At 43.2% G+C, this 19,016-nt stretch overlaps 2 protein-coding genes across 2 annotated transcripts in view; both read right to left on the bottom strand.

Moving 5' to 3' along the window:
* LOC130118504 (regulator of G-protein signaling 22) overlaps positions 1–11,506 on the bottom strand; it is a 76,207-nt gene extending 64,701 nt beyond the window's left edge. Inside the window, exons 1-8 of the mRNA XM_056286956.1 lie at positions 11,503–11,506; positions 11,388–11,416; positions 11,186–11,248; positions 4,729–4,911; positions 4,509–4,594; positions 3,640–3,803; positions 3,093–3,108; positions 2,815–2,934 (exon numbers count right to left, since the gene is read on the bottom strand). Of these exons, the coding sequence (XP_056142931.1) occupies positions 2,815–2,934; positions 3,093–3,108; positions 3,640–3,803; positions 4,509–4,594; positions 4,729–4,911; positions 11,186–11,248; positions 11,388–11,416; positions 11,503–11,506 (665 nt within the window). The remainder of the gene's footprint in view (positions 1–2,814; positions 2,935–3,092; positions 3,109–3,639; positions 3,804–4,508; positions 4,595–4,728; positions 4,912–11,185; positions 11,249–11,387; positions 11,417–11,502) is intronic.
* A 1,468-nt stretch (positions 11,507–12,974) lies between these two features.
* fbxo43 (F-box protein 43) lies at positions 12,975–18,543 on the bottom strand. The gene is made up of 5 exons (XM_056286955.1): positions 17,717–18,543; positions 16,788–17,597; positions 15,874–15,976; positions 15,421–15,615; positions 12,975–13,226 (listed from the first exon to the last, which is right to left on the bottom strand). Exons 1-5 carry the CDS (start codon positions 18,541–18,543, stop codon positions 12,975–12,977), a joined length of 2,187 nt encoding a protein of 728 aa, XP_056142930.1.
* Between the last annotated feature and the right edge of the window lie 473 nt (positions 18,544–19,016).

Here is a 19,016-nt window from a genome sequence, read left to right as displayed (position 1 = left end):
ATCATGAATGAGTAGACTCACTAGCCCTTGGCTAACAGGTCAGACCCTTTAGTTGACTGATTAACATGTTGCCTGTGGTGTGGGAGACCCGGATTCGCATCCCGGCTGCAGCGGTTCCCGGCTGCCCCCCGAATTTGCTACATTGGTTTAAGAAGTGGGATGGTGACGCCGTGAGGCCATCGGAAGCACGTGCGCCCAGAGGCGTGAGGGAGTTGGGCGCTTCCCGAATGGGGGGGGGGGTAGTGTAATGAGGGAGTTGGTATGGTATGCTTCCTCACGCCTCTGGGCGCACAATGGTCTCACACTCTCGCCATCCCACTTCTGACATCAGTGTAGCGGATTTAGGGAGCAGCCGGGAATCCGCCGCAGCTGAGATGTGAACCTAAGCAACTGCGCTAACCAGTCGACTAAAAGGTCCGATCCATTAGCCAAGGGCTAGCGAGTTTAGTCATCTGTGGTCGTTACACTAGGCCATCGGAAGCGCGTGCGCCCAGAGGCGTGAGGGAGCTGATATGCTGACGTGCTTCCCGAAGGGGAGGGGGAGGGGGTAGTGTAACGATCATGAATGAGTAGACTCGCTAGCCCTTGGCTAACGGGTCGGACCCTTCAGTCGACTGGTTAACGTATAGTCGCCCGTGGTGCGGGAGACCGGGGTTCGTGTCCCGGCCGCGGTGGTTCCTGTCTGCCCCCCGAATTCATGACAATATACTGGAGCCTGTATGTGCAGTCATAAAATACGAAATAATGAATGAAAAGTTCTGCAGTCAGTAAATGGCATATACTAATATGATGTACACATATATGCCGTCTGACGTAGGCGCACTACTGCTAATTTCGTAACGAAAGTACTGTAACGTGCATGGATAAGAAGACACGCTGGCCGCTGGCTGGCGTGTCTGACCCTTTAGTCGAGCGGTTAACGATGTCTCCTGCGGTGCGGGCGATACGGGTTTGCGTCCCGGCCGTGGCAGTTCCTGTGGTTGCGTTGTCCCCCGAATTCGCTACATTGGTGTCAGAAGTGGGATAGAGCGATCGTAAGGCCATCGGAAGCGTAGGCGCCCTGAGGCGTGAAGGAGCTGATATGCTTAAGCGCGGGGACGCGCTTCCCGAAGACACGCTGGCCGCTGGCTGGCGTGTCTGACCCTTTAGTCTAGCGGTTAGCGATGTCTCCTGCGGTGCGGGCGATACAGGTCCGCTTCCCGGCCGCGGCAGTTCCTGTGGTTGCGTTGTCCCCCGAATTCGCTACAGTACTATGACTAAATATGTTCGTCAAAACCTTTTTTTTTCCATGACTAAGACTAGACGATAACAAGGCGGCACCGACGTCATTAAACACTGACTATATAAAATATTGTTGACGAAAAAAGATGAGACTAAAATGTAGTTTTAAAAAAATAAAAATTTTACCAAAATCTCTGACTTTTAGTCGACTAAAACTTGACTTAAAAAAAAGGATGCGGTCGACTAAATATGACAAACTAACAAGGACGTTTGACATAGGACTAAGACTAGTTAAAAAAAATAGTTGAAAAAATTAACTGAATACACACAACAATTTTTGCATGTTAGAACGTATGCCTGCACACGTTGACCTGCTTTGCTGGCAAGTCGATTCAAATTAGGCTAGTGGTTCAAGGCAACGTCACAAAAGCGGATATTCATTGTCCATGCCCCCCCACACACACACCCACACACCTTTACCGCACCCCCTCCAGCTTTCCTGCCCTGTAGGGGTTTATTACACGGCTACTTATTAAAGAAATCAATTAATTTGGCACAAAATATTGATCCAAAAATGATTTCATTGGTTTAAAAATGAGTTTATTGCTTCTGTGAGAGGTCAATTTGATGTGTTGTGGTTGAGTAAAAGGAATTTAAAAAGAAGAAGAAGAAGAAGAAGAAGAGGAAGAAGAAGAAGAAGAAGAAGAAGAAGAAGAAGAAGAAGAAGAAGAAGTTGTTCATCGTTAGACTTTCCAGTCGTGGAAGAAGTTAAATTTTGGCTTTTCGTGAGTTCTTGGAAGCAGCGGAGGAAGCATGCGGGCGGACGTTGAATGAGCGTATTCTGTTTTTGTTGTAATTGTAAACGATTTAAAATAAAAACATTGCCAGTTGCAAGACAACCCCTACGTCCGTCTTGGTTCCTGGCTGCAAGACTTCCGCTAAAAATAGTCCGTTAGAGTCTAAACTGCGTCCATAGCAACGTAAACTGTAGCCTTTTTAAGATTAGCCTACTCAGCGTTGTAATTCACGTTAAACCGAATATTTCCATTGATGATGATGTGAGACAAGGGGAATAGGTCTTCTTTGAGACTATTGAAGTTGACGTTTTTGTCCTAATTCATCTCTACATTTCCTTCTTGCCGGGGCTTTTGCAGTTGACACACCTGGAAACACAATTGTTACTGTTGATTGATATGATTGGACGTGGTCCTCTAGAGTCTATTTGCAGAACTGCGTCCATAGCAATGGTCTGTTATTCATAGCAGCCGTCTGCTATTCAGAAATAATAGACCGTAGAATGCCGTAATTGGCCAATCAGAATCGAGTATTCATCAAAGCTGTGTAATAAATGGAAATAGTGCCACCTGAGGGGAAGTAGACAGGCTTCAGAACCAAAAACTGCTGGGAAGAATTACAAAGGCAATGTAAATAGATATGGGCGCATATGTTTATATTTAACCTTTTTTTCATTAATCAGTCTACATAGAGGTAATTAAAGACAAGCCACCAAGGTTTATGTGAAGAGCTGTTGTGACAGTGCTTGCCAACAAATAACTCAAAAGCAGGCGGTCGCTTTCTTGTTTTTCTCTTTACCTGCTCTTTCGCTCCAAGTGCTGTGTGGCCTTCAGTCTCTCGATGTCCATCCAGAGATGAAATAACTTCTCTCCATGTGTCCCTCGTAAAAACTCCTTGAACTCATCCAAGCCCGCTCCACTACCATAGAGACAGCAGCCATGGTAACAAATGTCAAGGACATTTTGTGGGTCTGTGTCCCCATTATCTACCTCTTCATTCTTCTCTTTATCCCCCTTGGTTTCTTCTTTTTCTCTCATCCCCCTTTCCCCCTCCTCCCTTCTCTCTTTCTCCTCCACCGTTCTCCTGCACTCCCTAAACAAACAGGAGTGAACATTACTTTCAGGAAGGCTGGTTGTGTTGGCACAATTTTTCCTTCCATCTCTTGGTTGACTGAAACATTCAGAGGTGTCTATCTGACTGCAGCCCTCTATGAGTTTTAATACATCTTTGATCACCTGTCTGGCCATTTCAGCAGCAAAGTTTTCAAAATGCAGGTTAGAAGATTGGGACTTATGCGAATATGAGTCTTTGAGAGACTCCTCTGTCCAAGGATGCGTGCAGCAGAGGGTCAACTCTTCGTTGTAAGATGAAGAAGGGGGAGAAGCTAAAGATGATGATGATGATGATGATGATGAGAGAGAATGTTGTTCCATTGGGGGGAGAAAGTGGGAAAAACATCCAGATGAGGTACAGTGTGTCTGGTCGACATCCTTCCTGGGTTCTTGGTTCAAAAAGTATTGAGAGAAAACCATGAATAAACAGCCCCATGTTAAATAAGTATACTTTAACAAGTATACACAAAGCTTTCAGACAGGAACTTTGAAAGATTGCACACACACACACCTTGTTTTGTCGAAATCATCTCTTGTGAGCAAGTCAAGGCCTTGAGTACATTTTCATTCTCAGCGTTCATTTGGGAGGGAGAGAAAGGTCTTGTGACTGAACGTTTGCCTTTGCTTTTGTGGATACAGAGGTTTGGGTTCTGCTGAGACATTAACTTGGCCAGTCTAGAAAATACAATACAGATAGGTACAATACAATAGAGATAGGTAGCCATAAACAATTAAACACACTGCTCGTGATTGTATCAGTCCTACTGCTTCTACGTATAAATTACAAGCTAGCATGCATTGCTAGTCATCCTATCTGATAAGGGTGTGGCCTAAGCCTCACACGGAAGATGCAAGTGGCATTAGGTAGATTAAAATGGAGGAGGAAGTAGGGCAACAGCTCCCCCATAGTAAAAAAAAACCACACCCCGCTAGAAAGCTTCTTGTTCATAATATCACTATACACCAGCTCAGTGTATTTCTAATTCGAATCAATGCCAGCTAATTAAAAATTAAGCTACCAATGCAATATAACTGAGAAAATAAATTGGCTGAAAAAATTGTACTACATGGTGCTAGCCAGAGTCAAGGGTGGCTTCACTGGCTAATCCAATACCTGGTCTTGTCAATTCAGCTCATTAGCAAACATTTTTCACCTTGCAATATAAGATGATATAAGATGTATACAGCTCAAACAGCAGGGAAAGGCCTGTGTTGTCAGGACATGCTTCAGCAGGTGTGGATATATATTCAACACGTCCAACTTAGTGGGGGCTTTTTTGTGTTTTGTTTTGTGTTTGTTTTTTTGCTCATTGCATGGGTAGCAAGCTTATTGAAACTGTGCACAGGTCTGTTTGATATATAGCAATGTTCTTGGAATACCTGTATTCAAAGTAGAAATCACTTTGAATGAAGAAGGGAAATCTTTCAGTCATGATCCACTGAATTCCTTGCTCTCTGTCCAGGCACTGCAAAGGTCAGCGAGACAGACTCATCAAACCAAGGCTTCCAAAGCTACCGAGTTTTTTGCCCATCTCGAAACAGTGGATCAAATCGATGACTTGAAAAAATAAGTATGACATCCACGCACGGCGGTACTTACGTGCACAGTGTAATGGTTGTCTACGGGGGGGCCCGCAGACACAAGTGTGGGGTCCTCGGTGAGAAGCTGTGATTTATTGCGTCGTAGGACTGATGTGATCTGTCTGGAGACACGCTCAGCTGCTTCACTCGCCACTTGAAACACTCCAGTGTCCTGGTTGTACAGCAATGCTTCTGGGAAACACTCGGTTCAAAAGACAAAACAAAAAAAAAAACCCTGTAGAGCTTGTCAGGTAAAACAATCTTGATACCTCCCAAAATTCATTAACAGATCATGTAGAGGAAATCTGGTTGATATCTATACAGGCAGAGGTTTTGTCAACCCATACGCCATGCCAATATCTAGCCTTACCGGCAGACTGAGGAAGTCGTTGAAGAAGTGTACAAGCATTATGTCAGAGGCCAGGTGGTTTTCCTGTACAGATGGAAACAAAAGAAATTTGATGTGGAGCCATCCACTAAAATAGGAAAAACTGTATGTACTATTCTGCATGGACAAAACTTGCTGCAACAGATTGAAAAGGTCCTAAACTTTCAGTGAGTGACGTGCACTTACAAAGTTGTCAGCAGTGAGATGAGGAAACTCTGGAAGAGACAGATCAAAACTCTGCAGTTAGAAAACATTTTTACATTTATAGTAAATTTTCAATATCTTTAAGTCCAGCCCTTACCCATTTCAGCTTTTCCACATTCTTCAGTCCACATACAGGCTCTGCTTGTACTATGTCAGAGTTGTCGTTTCTCAGAGAGTCAAGAAAGATTAGCACAGTTGGACGCCATTCCCTCACTGGCTGGACAAGCCTCTTAGTGTAATTTTACAGAAACACAACAGGTTGCTATGGAGGTGGACTCATTTTCTAAACACGGGGCAGTAAAAGTTTAACTCGTGAACCCACACCAGAGAGGACTTGGAGCTTTTTTTAAATGCTGCGGTGCATCTGAAGCATTTCTCATGCTGATCAGAGACCAGAGAGACACCTTTTTAATTTCTGAATCATTTTATTTTCACACATACGGTAACTAGTGCAAAGACAGTCGGGGATATCTTGTTGCAGTTCGGGATATTCTCAAATTTCACCACTAGATGGCGGCCAATGCTTTAAAATGAATCAATAAATAGGCCTCGGAGACACATGATTCAACCAATACATGGCAATGACAAACCCTCAGATGTGTAAAAAACTTAATTTAAAACTATCTAGAAAAAAATCATACACAAATGAGAAATGACATATTGCAATAAACAAGTTATTTTCAAGAATATCATGCAGCATTTTATAACACTGTATAGCTTATGAGTATGTACCAAAAAGCACCCAACAGCCTAATTCAGTGATTATAACTGATTGCATTCCCTGCTAACGCCTCGTCCACATTCATATTCAAAAACAGACAAATAAGACTATTGCAGAAAGAAGGGAAAAAACAGTACATAGATATTCACAAACTCACATTCACGGGCACAAAAAGAGGCCCTTAAATACTGGCAAAGGGTCAGTTCCCTCATTACCAATCCTTTGCCCTAACCACTAGTAGAGGGATTTAAAAGATATTTAAATAATCATGGGATATAAAATCATCATCCATTCATAGTCTTGAAGTTTTCAAAATGCAGGTTAGAAGATTGGGACCTGTGCGAAAATGAGTCTTTGAAAGACGATTCTGTCGAAGGCTGTGTGCAGCAGAGGGTCCACTCTTTGTTGTAAGATGAAGAAGGGGGAAAAGATGATGATGAGAAAGAATTTTGCTCCACTGGAGAGAAAAGCAGGAAAAACATCCAGATGAGGTACAGGTTGTCTGGTCGACGTCCCTCCTGGGTTCTTGGTTCAAAAATTATTGAGAGAGAACCATGAATAAACAGACCCATGTTAAATAAGTATACTTTAACACATACACACAAAGCTTTCACAGGCACTTTGAAAGATTGTGCATACACACACACACACACACACACACACACACACACACACACACACACACACACACACACACACACACACACACACACACCTTGTTTTGCCTAAATCATCTCATGCACAAGTCAAGGCCTTGAGTATGTTTTCATTCTCAACATTCATTTGGGAGGAAGAGAATGGTCTTGTGACTGAACGTTTGCCATTCCTTTTGTGGATACAGAGGTTTGGGTTCTGCTGAGACATTAACTTGGCCAGTCTAGAAAATACAGGAAACTTGTGAGATCAAAGAAGTCAATAGAGATACTTATCTGTTCAGATAGATAGATAGCCATAAACAGTTAAACACACTGCTCATCATTATATCAGTTACGTGTCAATTGATCATTGGTCCCTCCACTGTAGCTGCATTTGGCCAGCAGCTACCTGAAGTCTTGGCTCCTTTCACAGTAGTCACTGATTCTGTTGAAAATTTCACTAGTGACTTAAATGTGGCCCTCTCTAGTCTCCTCGATTCCGTTGCACCTCTCACTACCAGAGCTAGGCGACTAAAGAGGCCTACACCCTGGTTTAACGACAAGAGACGTGCTCTTAAGCGGGCCTGCAGATGAATGGACTGAAATGGCGAAAATCAAAATTGGAAGTTTTTTTGCCTATCATGGCATGAGTATTTATTGAAATACAAGCGTGTTTTATCTGCTGCAAAAGCAGCGTATCTCTCCCACTTAATATTAATAAACATAACCCCAGATTTCTCTTTGACACTGTATCTAAATTTACTAAAAAGCAGCAGTCTATTAGCTGCTCACCATTCATGGCCCATTAGCTTCTAGACTTTTTCTGCAATAAGGTTGATGAGATCATAAACAAAATTAGTTCTTCAACTCCAGCTGCTCTTGCAGATCCTGTCTTACCAAATTCATATCTATACAATGAGTCAGTGATAGTCCCTGTTATTATAACTTTTGAGACTATCTCTCTTGATACTTTGACTAAGTTCATGTCAGCTTTTAAACCAACTGCTTGCCTACTTGACCCCTTACCAGCAAAACCTTTTAAAGACCACTGGCCTTTCCTGGGACCTACAATGCTACATTGTTAACTTATCACTTACTACTGCCACTGTTCCCCGCAGTTTTAAGACAGCTGTGGTTAAACCTCTACTTAAAACCGCAGCTCGATCCAGGGTCTCTTAATAACTATCAACCAGTCTCTAATCTTCCATTCTTTTCTAAAGTACTAGAGAGAGTTGTGTATCAACAACTTCCAGCCCATATAGAAGAAAACCATCTATATGAACCTTTTCAATTGGCTTTCAGGGCCTGTCACTCCACTGAAACTGTTCTGACCAGAGTGGTGAACAATCTTCTACTAGCAATGGACTCTGATTCCACTTCTGTGCTTCTACTACTGGACCTCAGTGCAGCCTTTGACACCATTGATCACTGTATACTATTAGACAGATTAAATTTATAATTTTGCTGTCTCTGGTTTAGCTCTCTCTTGGCTTAAGTCCTACTTATCTCAAAGAACACATTGTGTCTGCTATAGTAATATTACATCAATTCTCTTGACATCAAATACAGTGTACCGCAGGGCTCAGGTCTTGGCCCTCTGCTTTTCTCTCTTTATATTTCACCTCTTGGCCAAAATATATGCAGTTAGGAAATAAATTTTCATTGCTATGCTGATGATACTTGGCTTTGTGTGCCTATAAGGGCTGATGATCCTACTCAAATTACTAATTTAGAGGCCTGCTTGGCTTCTGTGAAAAATTTGATGTCACTAAACTTTCTGCTTTTAAATTCGGATAAAACCAAGATGCTGGTCATTGGCCCTGCTAGACAGACACCAATTTGATCAAGTAATGATAACAATCGACAACTCTCTGATTTCACAAAGTGTGGCAGCAAAAAATCTTGGTGTTATGTGTGATCCCAGCCTTTCCTTTGATAAACACATTAAAGAAATCACCAAGTCTGCCTTTTTTCACTTACCAGCTAAATTCGATCTTTCTTGTCGATGGCTGATGCAGAGACTCTAATACATGCATTTGTTTCATCCAGACTTGATTACTATAATGTTCTGTTTTCAGGTCTGCCACATGCTAGTACTAAAAGTCTTCAGATGGTTCAGAATGCTGCAGCTAGAATCGTAACTAAATCTAAGAAATTTGACCATATTACACTAATTCTTGTCTCCCTTCATTGGCTTCCTATCCATGTTAGATCAGACTTCAAGGCGCTTCTGCTGACTTACAAAATCCTAAATGGGCTTGCCCCATCATACCTGTCTGATCTCCTTAAATTGTACATTCCATCTCGAGCTCTTCGCTCTCAAAATACAGGGCTCCTGTGTGAACTCAAAGTTAAAAAGAAGTCAGCTGGTGGCAGGGCCTTTTCTTATCAGGTCCTGTTCTTGTGGAATAACCTGCCTGCTGCCATCAGACATTCAGAGTCTGTTGAGTCCTTTAAATCCAAACTTTAAACTCATCTTTTTTGCCTTAGCCTACAGTTAATTGCCTTTTAGTTGAGTGCTTCACAACCTGTACTGCATGGCGGGTCAGTTTCCGTCTTAATGAATTTACCAAGCACTGTTCTGCCGACAAGATTATAGCGTACAGATTATTGACTATTGCAAACTGTTTGCTTCTCTCACATGTCTTTTTTCCTCTCTCTCTCTCTGAATGTCTTCTGTAACGTCCTGGGTATGATGTTAAACTGCAACCGTCGGGTCGTCGGCAACTAAACCGGCACCCCCACTTCAACCCTTGGGGGGTTGTGAGGAGGGTGTGTGGACATCCAGCAGGACTAAAAACAAAACCTGTCAAGGGGCGGATGAGTTCCTCTGTGAACCAACGGCCATCCATACCTGGAGAGGAGATAGGGACCACTAGGTACTGCCCCTACTGAAACACAGTGATGACTCAACCAAACTCAATCACCATACTGGATCGGTCGAGGCCTGTGTTAACAATGGCCGCATCCTTCACCAACCTTCCTTGGGGTTAGGAAGAGAGGGAGACCGGGAAAACCTGGGTAAACAACATCGGAGAATGGCTACAGATGAGCGTAGTGGAGGTGGGGAGAGCTGCGATGGATATGGAATGGTGGAAGAAACTTGTTGAGGCATCAGCTATGCTCCTATGACCTCCATAGGTTACAGAACTGATGATGATGAATGTCTTCTCCTCTTTTTGTGTGTGAATGGTGTGATGCAAGTCTCCCTTGTGTGCATGTGCAGTCTGTCCTCCCAGGTCTCCATGGTGACGGTGGTCGCCACCTGGACATTGTTTGGCATCCCCCTCATCACATTTTCTTTTTAATATTATTATTCTATTTATTTATTTTACATGGTGATACTGGTCGCGTGGCTCAGGTCCTGGGCATTTGGACACTGCTTGGCATCCTCCTCACCATATTCTTCATATATTTTATAATTTCATTATAATTCTGTTATCCTCTTTCAATTGTTGCATTATGTAAACTGTGTAAACACAACATCCATTGCACGTTGTCTGTCTTGGGAGAGAGATCCCTCCTCTGTTGCTCTCTCTGAGGTTTCTTCCTATTTTTTCTCCCTGTTAAAGGTTTTTTTTTAGGGGGTTGTTCCTTATCCGGTGCAAGGGTCTAAGGACAGGATGTTGTGTTGCTGTAAAGCCCCTTGAGGAAAATTTGTAATTTGTGATATATAAAATTGACTACCACATGCCTCTTCCAATACATGTGGAGTCTTTTCACCTGACAGTGAGGAGTTTCGCCAAGGGGACATAGCGCATGGGAGGGACATAGCGCATGGGAGGTTTATGCTATTCCCCCAGTTCCCCCTCCCCCCCGAACAGGTGCCCTGACCGACCAGAGGAGGCGCTAGCGCAGTGACCAGGACACATACCAACATCCGGCTTCCCACCTGCTGACACGGCCAATTGTGTCTGTAGGGACGCCCGACCAAGCCGGAGGCAACATGGGGATTTGAACCAGCAATCCCCATGTTGGTAGGCAACGGAATAGACCGCTATGCTACCCGGACGCACAGGTCTGTTTGATATATGCCAATGTTCTTGGAATACCTGTATTCAAATTAGAAATCACTTTGAATGAATGAGGGAAATCTTTCAGTCATGATCCACTGAATTCCTTGCTCTCTGTCCAGGCACTGCAAAGGTCAGCGAGACAGACTCATGGTTGTCTACTGGGGGGCCTGCAGACACAAGTGTGGGGTCCTCAGTGAGAAACTGTGATTTATTGCGTCGTAGGACTGATGTGATCTGTTTGGAGACACGCTCAGCTGCTTCACTCGCCACTTCAAACACTCCAGTCTCCTGGTTGTACAGCAATGCTTCTGAGAAGCACTGGGTTCAAAAGACAAAAAAAACAAAAACAAACTGTAGAGCTTGTCAGGTAAAACAATCTTGATACCTCCAAATATTCATAAACAGACTGTGTAGAGGAAATCTGGTTGATAGCTATTCAGTTCGTATTACCAAGAAGGAATGAGAGGCAGAGGTTTTGTCAACCCATACGCCATGCCAATATCTAGCCTTACCGGCAGACTGAGGAAGTCGTTGAAGAAGTGTACAAGCATTATGTCAGAGGCCAGGTGGTTTTCCTGTACAGATGGAAACAAAAGAAATTTGATGTTGAGCCATCCACTAAAATAGGAAAAACTGTACGTACTATTCTGCATGGACAAAACTTGCTGCAAGATTGAAAAGGTCCTAAACTTTCAGTGAGTGACGTACACTTACAAAGTTGACAGCAGTGAGATGAGGAAACTCTGGAAGAGATAAATCAAAACTCTGCAGTTAGAAAACACTTTTAAATTTATAGTAAGTTTTCAATATCTTTAAGTCCAGCCCTTACCCATTTCAGCTTTTCCACATTCTTCAGCCCACATGCAGGTTGTGCTTGTACTATGTCAGAGTTGTCGTTTCTCAGAGAGTCAAGAAAGATTAGCACAGTTGGACGCCATCCTCTCACTGGCTGGACACGCCTCTTAGTGTAATTTTACAGAAACACAACAGGTTGCTATGGAGGTGGACTCATTTTCTAAACACAGGGGGCAGTAAAAGTTTTAAGTCATGGAACCACACCAGAGAGGACTTGAGCTTTTCTTAAATGCTGCGGTGCATCTGAAGCATTTCTCATGCTGATCAGAGACCAGAGAGACACCTTTATTTTCTGAATCATTTTATTTTCACACATAAAGTAACTATCAATACGTTTCAGGACCTCTCCCTTTTCAGAAAACCCATTAGATCACTGCCTAATTGGTGTTGTGGGACCTCTAGACTTACAAATTAAACACTGGGAGAGCATTTCCTGATCAGAAAGTTTAACTTAACGGAGGGAGATGCACAACTCTACACTTATCTTTGTAAGAATGATTTTCAATTTTAAAATAAAGAATATAATGGGTTAGAAGCCTAAAACACTTAAATATGACTATCTTTTGTGTAAATTTTTAACTATTACAATGGCGTCATTGTCCCTTAACAGGTCAGCAAACAACAGCCCATTACTCTCTCCACCAGCTTTGCACTTGCAGCCTTCAAAATAAATAAATAAATAATAATAACTATAAATACATAAATAAATAATGAGAAATTTTTAAAAAGAAAATTAGAAAAGGCCCTGTGATGGCCTGACAACCTGTCCAGGCTCTCTCCCCGCCTGCCGCCCAGTGACTACTGGGATAGGCTCCAGCATCCCTGCGATCCTGAGAGCAGGATAAGTGCTTTGGATAATGAATGAATGGATATAAGGTAACTAGTGCAGAGGCATGTAGTAGTTGGAGATATCTTGTTGCAGTTCAGGATACTCTCAAATTTCACCACTAGATGACGCCTAATGCTTTAAAATGAATAAATAACTAGGGCTCAGAGACACATGATCCAACCAATACATGGCAATGACTAACCCTCAGATGTGTAAAAAAAAAAACTTTATTTAAAACTATCTAGAAAAAAAGCATACACTAATGAGCAACGACATATAGCAGTAAACAAGTTATTTTCAAGAATACGAATATCATACAGGATTTTACAACTCTTTGGCTGATGATTATGTACAAAAAAGTATCCATTGATTAGAATTGATTGCATTCCCTGCCAAAGCCTCTTTCACATTCATATTCAAAAACAGACAAGCGAGACTATTGTAAAAAGGAGGGGAAAACAGTACATAGATATTCACAAACTCACATTCACAGGCACAAAAAGAGCCCCCTAAATACTGGCAAAGGGTCAGTTCCCTCGTTACCAATCCTTTGCCCTAACTGTTAGAAGAGGGATTTAAAAGAAATTCAAATAATCATGGGATATAAAATCATCCATTCACAGTCTCCTTAGATTTCGTTTGCTCTGAGCACTTCCTGGAAGAAGTGTATCCTTCTTGTTGCGCCGGCCAGCAGAGCGGCTGGCACACACTTTGGAGCCATGGAAAGCACACAGGCAGGCTGTGCAAAACTGGAAACCACAGTCATCTCTGCTGCACACACCCTCATTTTTAACAGTATGACATTTGGCTGGATGCTGGCATCGTGGGCACGGCTTAAGACACTCATCCTCGAAAAGGGTCTTGGCCACCTGGTTGAAAAGCAGAGATTATTTTCCCACCCAATTTGGCTGTATTACTATGAAGAAAACAGATGAGTTCAACTGGTCGATTGATATATGCTCGTCTAACCAAATTCTCATTGACTGGACAATTGCTGGCGTTACTTTCGTAAGGAGGGAAGAACTACATCAATAGCCTTCCAGGATTCATCTGTTATTTTCAGTGGTGGAAGGGAGAGACAAGTGTTGTGAAAACACCCGTTTTCACAATTTTGAACTCGCCCAACCTAATGAAGACTGCTAGGTCTAACTTGTACCAATGTTTATATCAATGTTGAGTTTAGCGGGCCATGTCACACTTTATTTCATTTTGGGGCCTAATGCGGTATTGGAATTGCATGCATTCTTTTTGGAAACCTGCTATGCCTTGGAATTAAACACTTTATTTCATTTTGGAGATTTTTTTAAATGTTTAATAACCTGTAGTGCTGTTATGGTGTCCCACTAAATGACGCTCAGCCTTTACACCAGTTTTGATCTTATAAAAATCCAAATGGCTGAGCCCATTTCTGTTCCAGGATTTTTATGTAGCCTAAATTGTTCTCACTTTGGGCTGGCTTGTTTGATAAATGTTCTTTTTGAAAATGGACTTGGCTTTTTGTATTTAAGTGTAAAAGCTTTAAGTTAATAGGCTATTTTGTGTTTTGGACTGGGACATCACACAGTGTGGGCTGGAACAATAGTGGAGGGTCCTATTTATCATTATTATCATTATTATTATTATTATAAAATAAGTTAAAAAAAAAATCTTAAAATAATTTTGCATATTCTTCAATAGTTATTTTGCTGGGCTCACCAGTTGATATTCTATTTTCAGAAATCATATGAATATGGGCCACTGAGGATGCACAAGCCAGTGCATTCTTAGTGCCGGTCCCAAGCCCGGATAAATGGGGAGGGTTGCATCAGGAAGGGCATCCGGCGTAAAATCTGCCAAATCAAATATGCAGATCATAAGTCAGATGTCCATACTGGATCGGTCGAGGCCTGAGTTACCAACGACCGCTACCGGTACTGTTAACCAGCTGGGTGCCGGTGAAAACTATGCTACTGTTGGGCGAAGGAGAAGGAGAGGGGGAAGGCATGTCCAGAGGCAGCGAGAGAGGAGGAAGGGTAGGAGTGTGGAGGTGAGAGTCGGAACTTTGAATGTTGGCACTATGACTGGTAAAGGGAGAGAGCTGGCGGATATGATGGAAAGAAGGGAGGCATACTGTGTGTGCAAGAGACCAGGTGGAAGGGGAGTAAGGCCAGGAGTATTGGAGGTGGGTTCAAACTCTTCTACCATGGTGCAAATGGGAGGAGAAATGGGGTGGGTAATTCTGAAGGAAGAGTATGTCAAGAGTGTGCTGGAGGTGAAGAGAGTGTCAGACAGAGTGATGAGTATGAAGCTGGAGATCGAAGGTGTATTGCTGAATGTTATCAGCGCATATGCCCCGCAAGTTGGGTGTGAGATGGAAGAGAAAGAATAATTCTGGTGTGAGTTGGATGATGTAGTGGAGAGGGTACCCAAGGAGGAGAGAGTGGTGATTGGAGCAGACTTCAATGGACATGTTGGTGAAGGGAACAGAGGTGATGAGGAGGTGATGGGTAGGTATGGTGTCAAGGAGAGAAATGTGGAAGGAGAGATGGTGGTGGATTTTGCAAAAAGGATGGAAATGGCTGTGGTGAATACATATTTCAAGAAGAGGGAGGAACACAGGGTGACGTACAAGAGTGGAGGAAAGTACACACAGGTGGACTATATCTTATGTAGAAGGCGCAATCTAAATGAAATTGGATGATCCGCTGTGGCGACCCCTAACGGGAGCAGCCGAAAGTAGTAGTAGTAATATGAATCTGGGCAGGTGCTCACCACACTGGTCAGCTCTGAGTCTGTTATAATTTCAGTATAAAATAACTAGGTTAAAAATAATTTGATATGCTGCAAATAATAGCTTTTTATATTTATGTACCATTTGTTTAGGCTAATAAGGCTACCAGGTAGAGTGCGCTCAGTGCACTGTGGACGATTTAGTTTATCTAGAGATAATAACGTGCAGATTTTTTTTCTCTGTGACCAATCGATTGGTTGAAGAGTAGGTATATGTTTTCAGTCAACCAAATTTTCTTTGGTTGACTGCAGCCCTACCGTTAACACTTTCAGTCTTCTGATTTATCTACTTACTTGAATGAACTTCTCCTGTTTGGTGCTACTGCCTGAGTGTGAAGTGCTGTGCTGCGATGGAGTTAAAATGCCTTTTCCTGACTGAGGGGCACAGAAACTTGAGTCCCTTGACCGGGCCTGGACAGACCCAAGGACTGATCGCTTCACCAGGGTCAGTCTGGTCTCCGCATCAGGAACATGGATCGCATCACCACGCTGCAAGACATTAGGAGCAGTATTAGCATTAGGAGCAGTAGTTCAGTACAATAGTTTGGCTTTCAGGCTTTGCCTGCCTTGAAAGGCTAAATGGAAGTCAAGCAATCATTTTATCAAACTGGATGACGGGCAGACAAATGAAAGCCAGTGCAAAACTGCCTTACATGTTTGCTGACAGGAGACAGTGTGACCCTGAGAGCATGATAAGCGGTTTGGATAATGGATAGATGGATGACTGACTTATGATTGACCTCCTACCTCTAAAGCAACCTCCATTGCATTGAGGTGAACTTTTCTTTTGCAGCTGGCTTTCTTGTCATGCAGGATAATTTCATTCCAGCTCTCAGACACCTGACCAAACCTGTCAAAAGAACCATTTTTGATTGCATTAGACTTTGACAATTTTCTCTGCCTCTGAAAAAAATCTCTAAACAAGGGTACATGTTCAGCTATGTACATCAAGCCTGTTAAAGAGTTTAGGAATTCATAATATTTTGGCTTTATACTAAAAAGCAGACTTATACATATTATAAGCTGAGAAAACATCATACGGGGCAGATTGGGCATCCTAATACAGAGCACTTGTAATAAAAGCACTGTGTAATCTCATCCTTTTCTCATATAATGCCCCATTCATGTGTCTTAGCCAACAGGCTAAGGTATAGCTCAAATATTACTAATGTAGAAAACTGTGGGCATTTTCTTTTAACAACATGCCAATACACAATTAATCTACATCAATTTTTTGCTGTCAAAATTCTCTGTAGATTAAAAGCGCATCATAAATTCCTTTGTGATAGCGTCCTGATAATTGAGCAAATTTCAAGATCTTTATTTTTCTTTGGCATTAGCTAGGAATAGCCCTAGCAACAACTCATATTCAACCCTTTATGACCTGGAATAGCACCTTAGATACTCCAGTAGTCCACCAATTTATCCTTTTTTAACCCCATTAATTATTTGTACCCTCCTTCCATCCAACCATCCATCCATATATATCTTTATCCACTTAATTTAATTCAGGGTCACACGGGGCTGAAGCCGATCCCAGAAAACACTGGGCGGAAGGCAGGGAGACACTCTGGAAAGAATGCTAGCCCACCACAGGGCCCACACATATAGTCACTCATGCCTGTGGGCAATTTAGAAGTGAAAACATGTTAACTCCTCACCTGTAGATGTCCTCTGGAGACAGGTGGTTCAGTATGACAGTTAAGATGTGCCTGAGCTTCCTCTTCTTCAGTTCTTTGAGAACATCAATCTTCCCAAGACCCATCTTCCGACCAATGAGCCCTGCCAATGGCATAGTGGTCCTAAACATTGTGGTTTCAGCCAGCACTGCAGCTGACCTCAGATGCTCTTCAAGGCTTGGACTCTGGTCATGTAACATCTGGGCATTTTTCTGACACATAGCGTGGACCAGCTGCAAGGCGGGGGTCAATGAGAGATTGTCATACCTGAGTGGTGTTATCCTGAGAGGAGTGACATTGTGGCAAGCAGGGTCTGTAAATACAGGTGTAGACTTATGTGGTTTGGCTATAGTGGTTTGAAGAGGGATGACCTCCAGCTTGGCAGAGGTCATGCCAAGAGGGATCAACTTGTTGTCCTGTTTGATAGTAGGGGACTTATGTGGGGTGATATTGTCCATAACAAACACATTTTCCGCCAAGGGGCTCGGGCATTGAGGAAAGTGCTGGTCTGTTTTACCCGCATGTGTTTGACTGATATTCCTGATGTCATCGTCAGAGTGTGAGCCTCCCTCTCGAAGTGTGGAGAGCCTGTGCTGACGCTGCAACCGGGACCGCCTCTTTGTCTCTGCCAGGAGTGGGGTCTCACAGTTTCTCCTGGAGGCTGCAGAAGAGAGTAGCAACTCCTGGAAAGAGTCGTCATGGTCAACCAACGAGTCCTGGGATTTGTCATGGGTCAGGGAACCGAAACCACTGTCCTCAGACACAGACCTGTTGGAGGGTTGGGAATGAGGGCTTTGCCAATTTGTGCAAATGTACGAACCATGTATACTTAAGTAGCTGCTTGTTTTAACATTTTGCTGGGTAATTTAAACAACATAATAAAAACAAAACTATATCAATAAAGGACCTACTTGTATTTGGGTATGTGAGAGGTTGATGGTGTGCTCAAGACACTTGGAGTGTCACAGAGGTTTACTGCCACACTGCTGACTGGGGTTTGGAAGTACTCCTTAGCCAGGAGAGGCAGGAGTTTGCCTGAGTGAGGCGTCTCCCATTGTTCACTGATAAGGTTGCCAAAGGAGTCGTTTCCGTCATTGGGGTCTGCATCCAAAAAGGAAATCTCTTTCTCAAAGCTGGACAGGTCACCTACATTGTGTTTACCATCTCTGAGAGTGGAGGTCCTCACTTGGGAGAAGAAAAGGCGACGTTTTCTAACAGAGAACACCACGTCAGACTCTGCCGTTAAAGTGCTTGAAGACAGAGCTCCCAACGCATTGTCCTGGGAGACAGAAAATGCATTGACACAGTGCTCAGTTCTGGCACTGAGGGAGGATTCAGTCGGTCCGGTGCATGGTGTTCCTGTATTTACAGGTTTGACATCTGTGCTAGGTTTACACATGTGAAGTCTGCGTCGCAGCAAGGCATCTCTCTTACCTACTTTGGGAGTTTCACACCAACCAGATGTTTGTAATGGCCGTTGTGCTCCCCTGACATCGTCCAGAGGCCTGATTGATGGCTTGGCTCTCTCCTTCTTTGGGGTGACAAAGAGTGAAAGGTTCTCCTTAGGCGTTTCATGAAATTGGTCTGAAGACAACAGCTTACAGGGGGGGTCCTTTGCTTCACTGGCCCTCCGTGGGCTGCGGAGGACATCGGCGTAGCCACTGTCAAACAGCGTCACACCGGCCGTCTGGTCTTTACAGCTCTGGAAGTGAACATATGTATCAGGAGTGCACTCCATTCTCCTTAGCTTTGAATTACTTGCCCCAAAAACACTGTTGTCCAGAGAAGTAACAGAGGATGTCACTTGTCCTGCAAAAACGTGAAAAAGAAAGTAGCTTAGTGAAATGACGGGCTAGCTTGTTGGGTGGTCACAATAAAAACACGTTTAAAAATTAGACTTAAGGCATTGTTATTTTGGTGCCGTCGTTTTAGACTCGCTTTAATGATAAAATACGGGAGTTTCTGGCGTGAAATATATTTTATAATAAAAGTAAATTGTCAGCTCGGCGTCGAGTGTTGACCCAGCTAGCACTGGACCTCAACAGTCTCAGCTGTTCAATCAGCGTTGCTATGGGCACGCTTACATTTAAATACCCCGGCTTCTTTGGGTTTGGGTTGTAGCCCGCTTAAAACTCGGCTGCAGCCGCCAAAACAAAAAGCAAATCTCGGCTACGACAAAGTCGTCCTACGGGAGCCGCCCCTTGGGGCCTG

Source organism: Lampris incognitus, chromosome 9 (genome assembly GCF_029633865.1).
Source record: "Lampris incognitus isolate fLamInc1 chromosome 9, fLamInc1.hap2, whole genome shotgun sequence".
NCBI lineage: Eukaryota > Metazoa > Chordata > Actinopteri > Lampriformes > Lampridae > Lampris > Lampris incognitus.
This window is presented reverse-complemented; position numbering and strand designations above follow the sequence as displayed.

Coding starts and splice junctions, on each gene's coding strand:
- fbxo43 (XM_056286955.1), bottom strand. CDS start 18,543: ATGGAGTGCACTCCTGATACATATGTTCACTTCCAGAGCTGTAAAGAC. Junction 15,977..16,787: donor TCTCCAGAGGACATCTACAG/GTGAGGAGTTAA, acceptor TTCTTTTGACAG/GTTTGGTCAGGTGTCTGAGA. Junction 13,227..15,420: donor AACAGGAGAAGTTCATTCAA/GTAAGTAGATAA, acceptor CTTTTCAACCAG/GTGGCCAAGACCCTTTTCGA.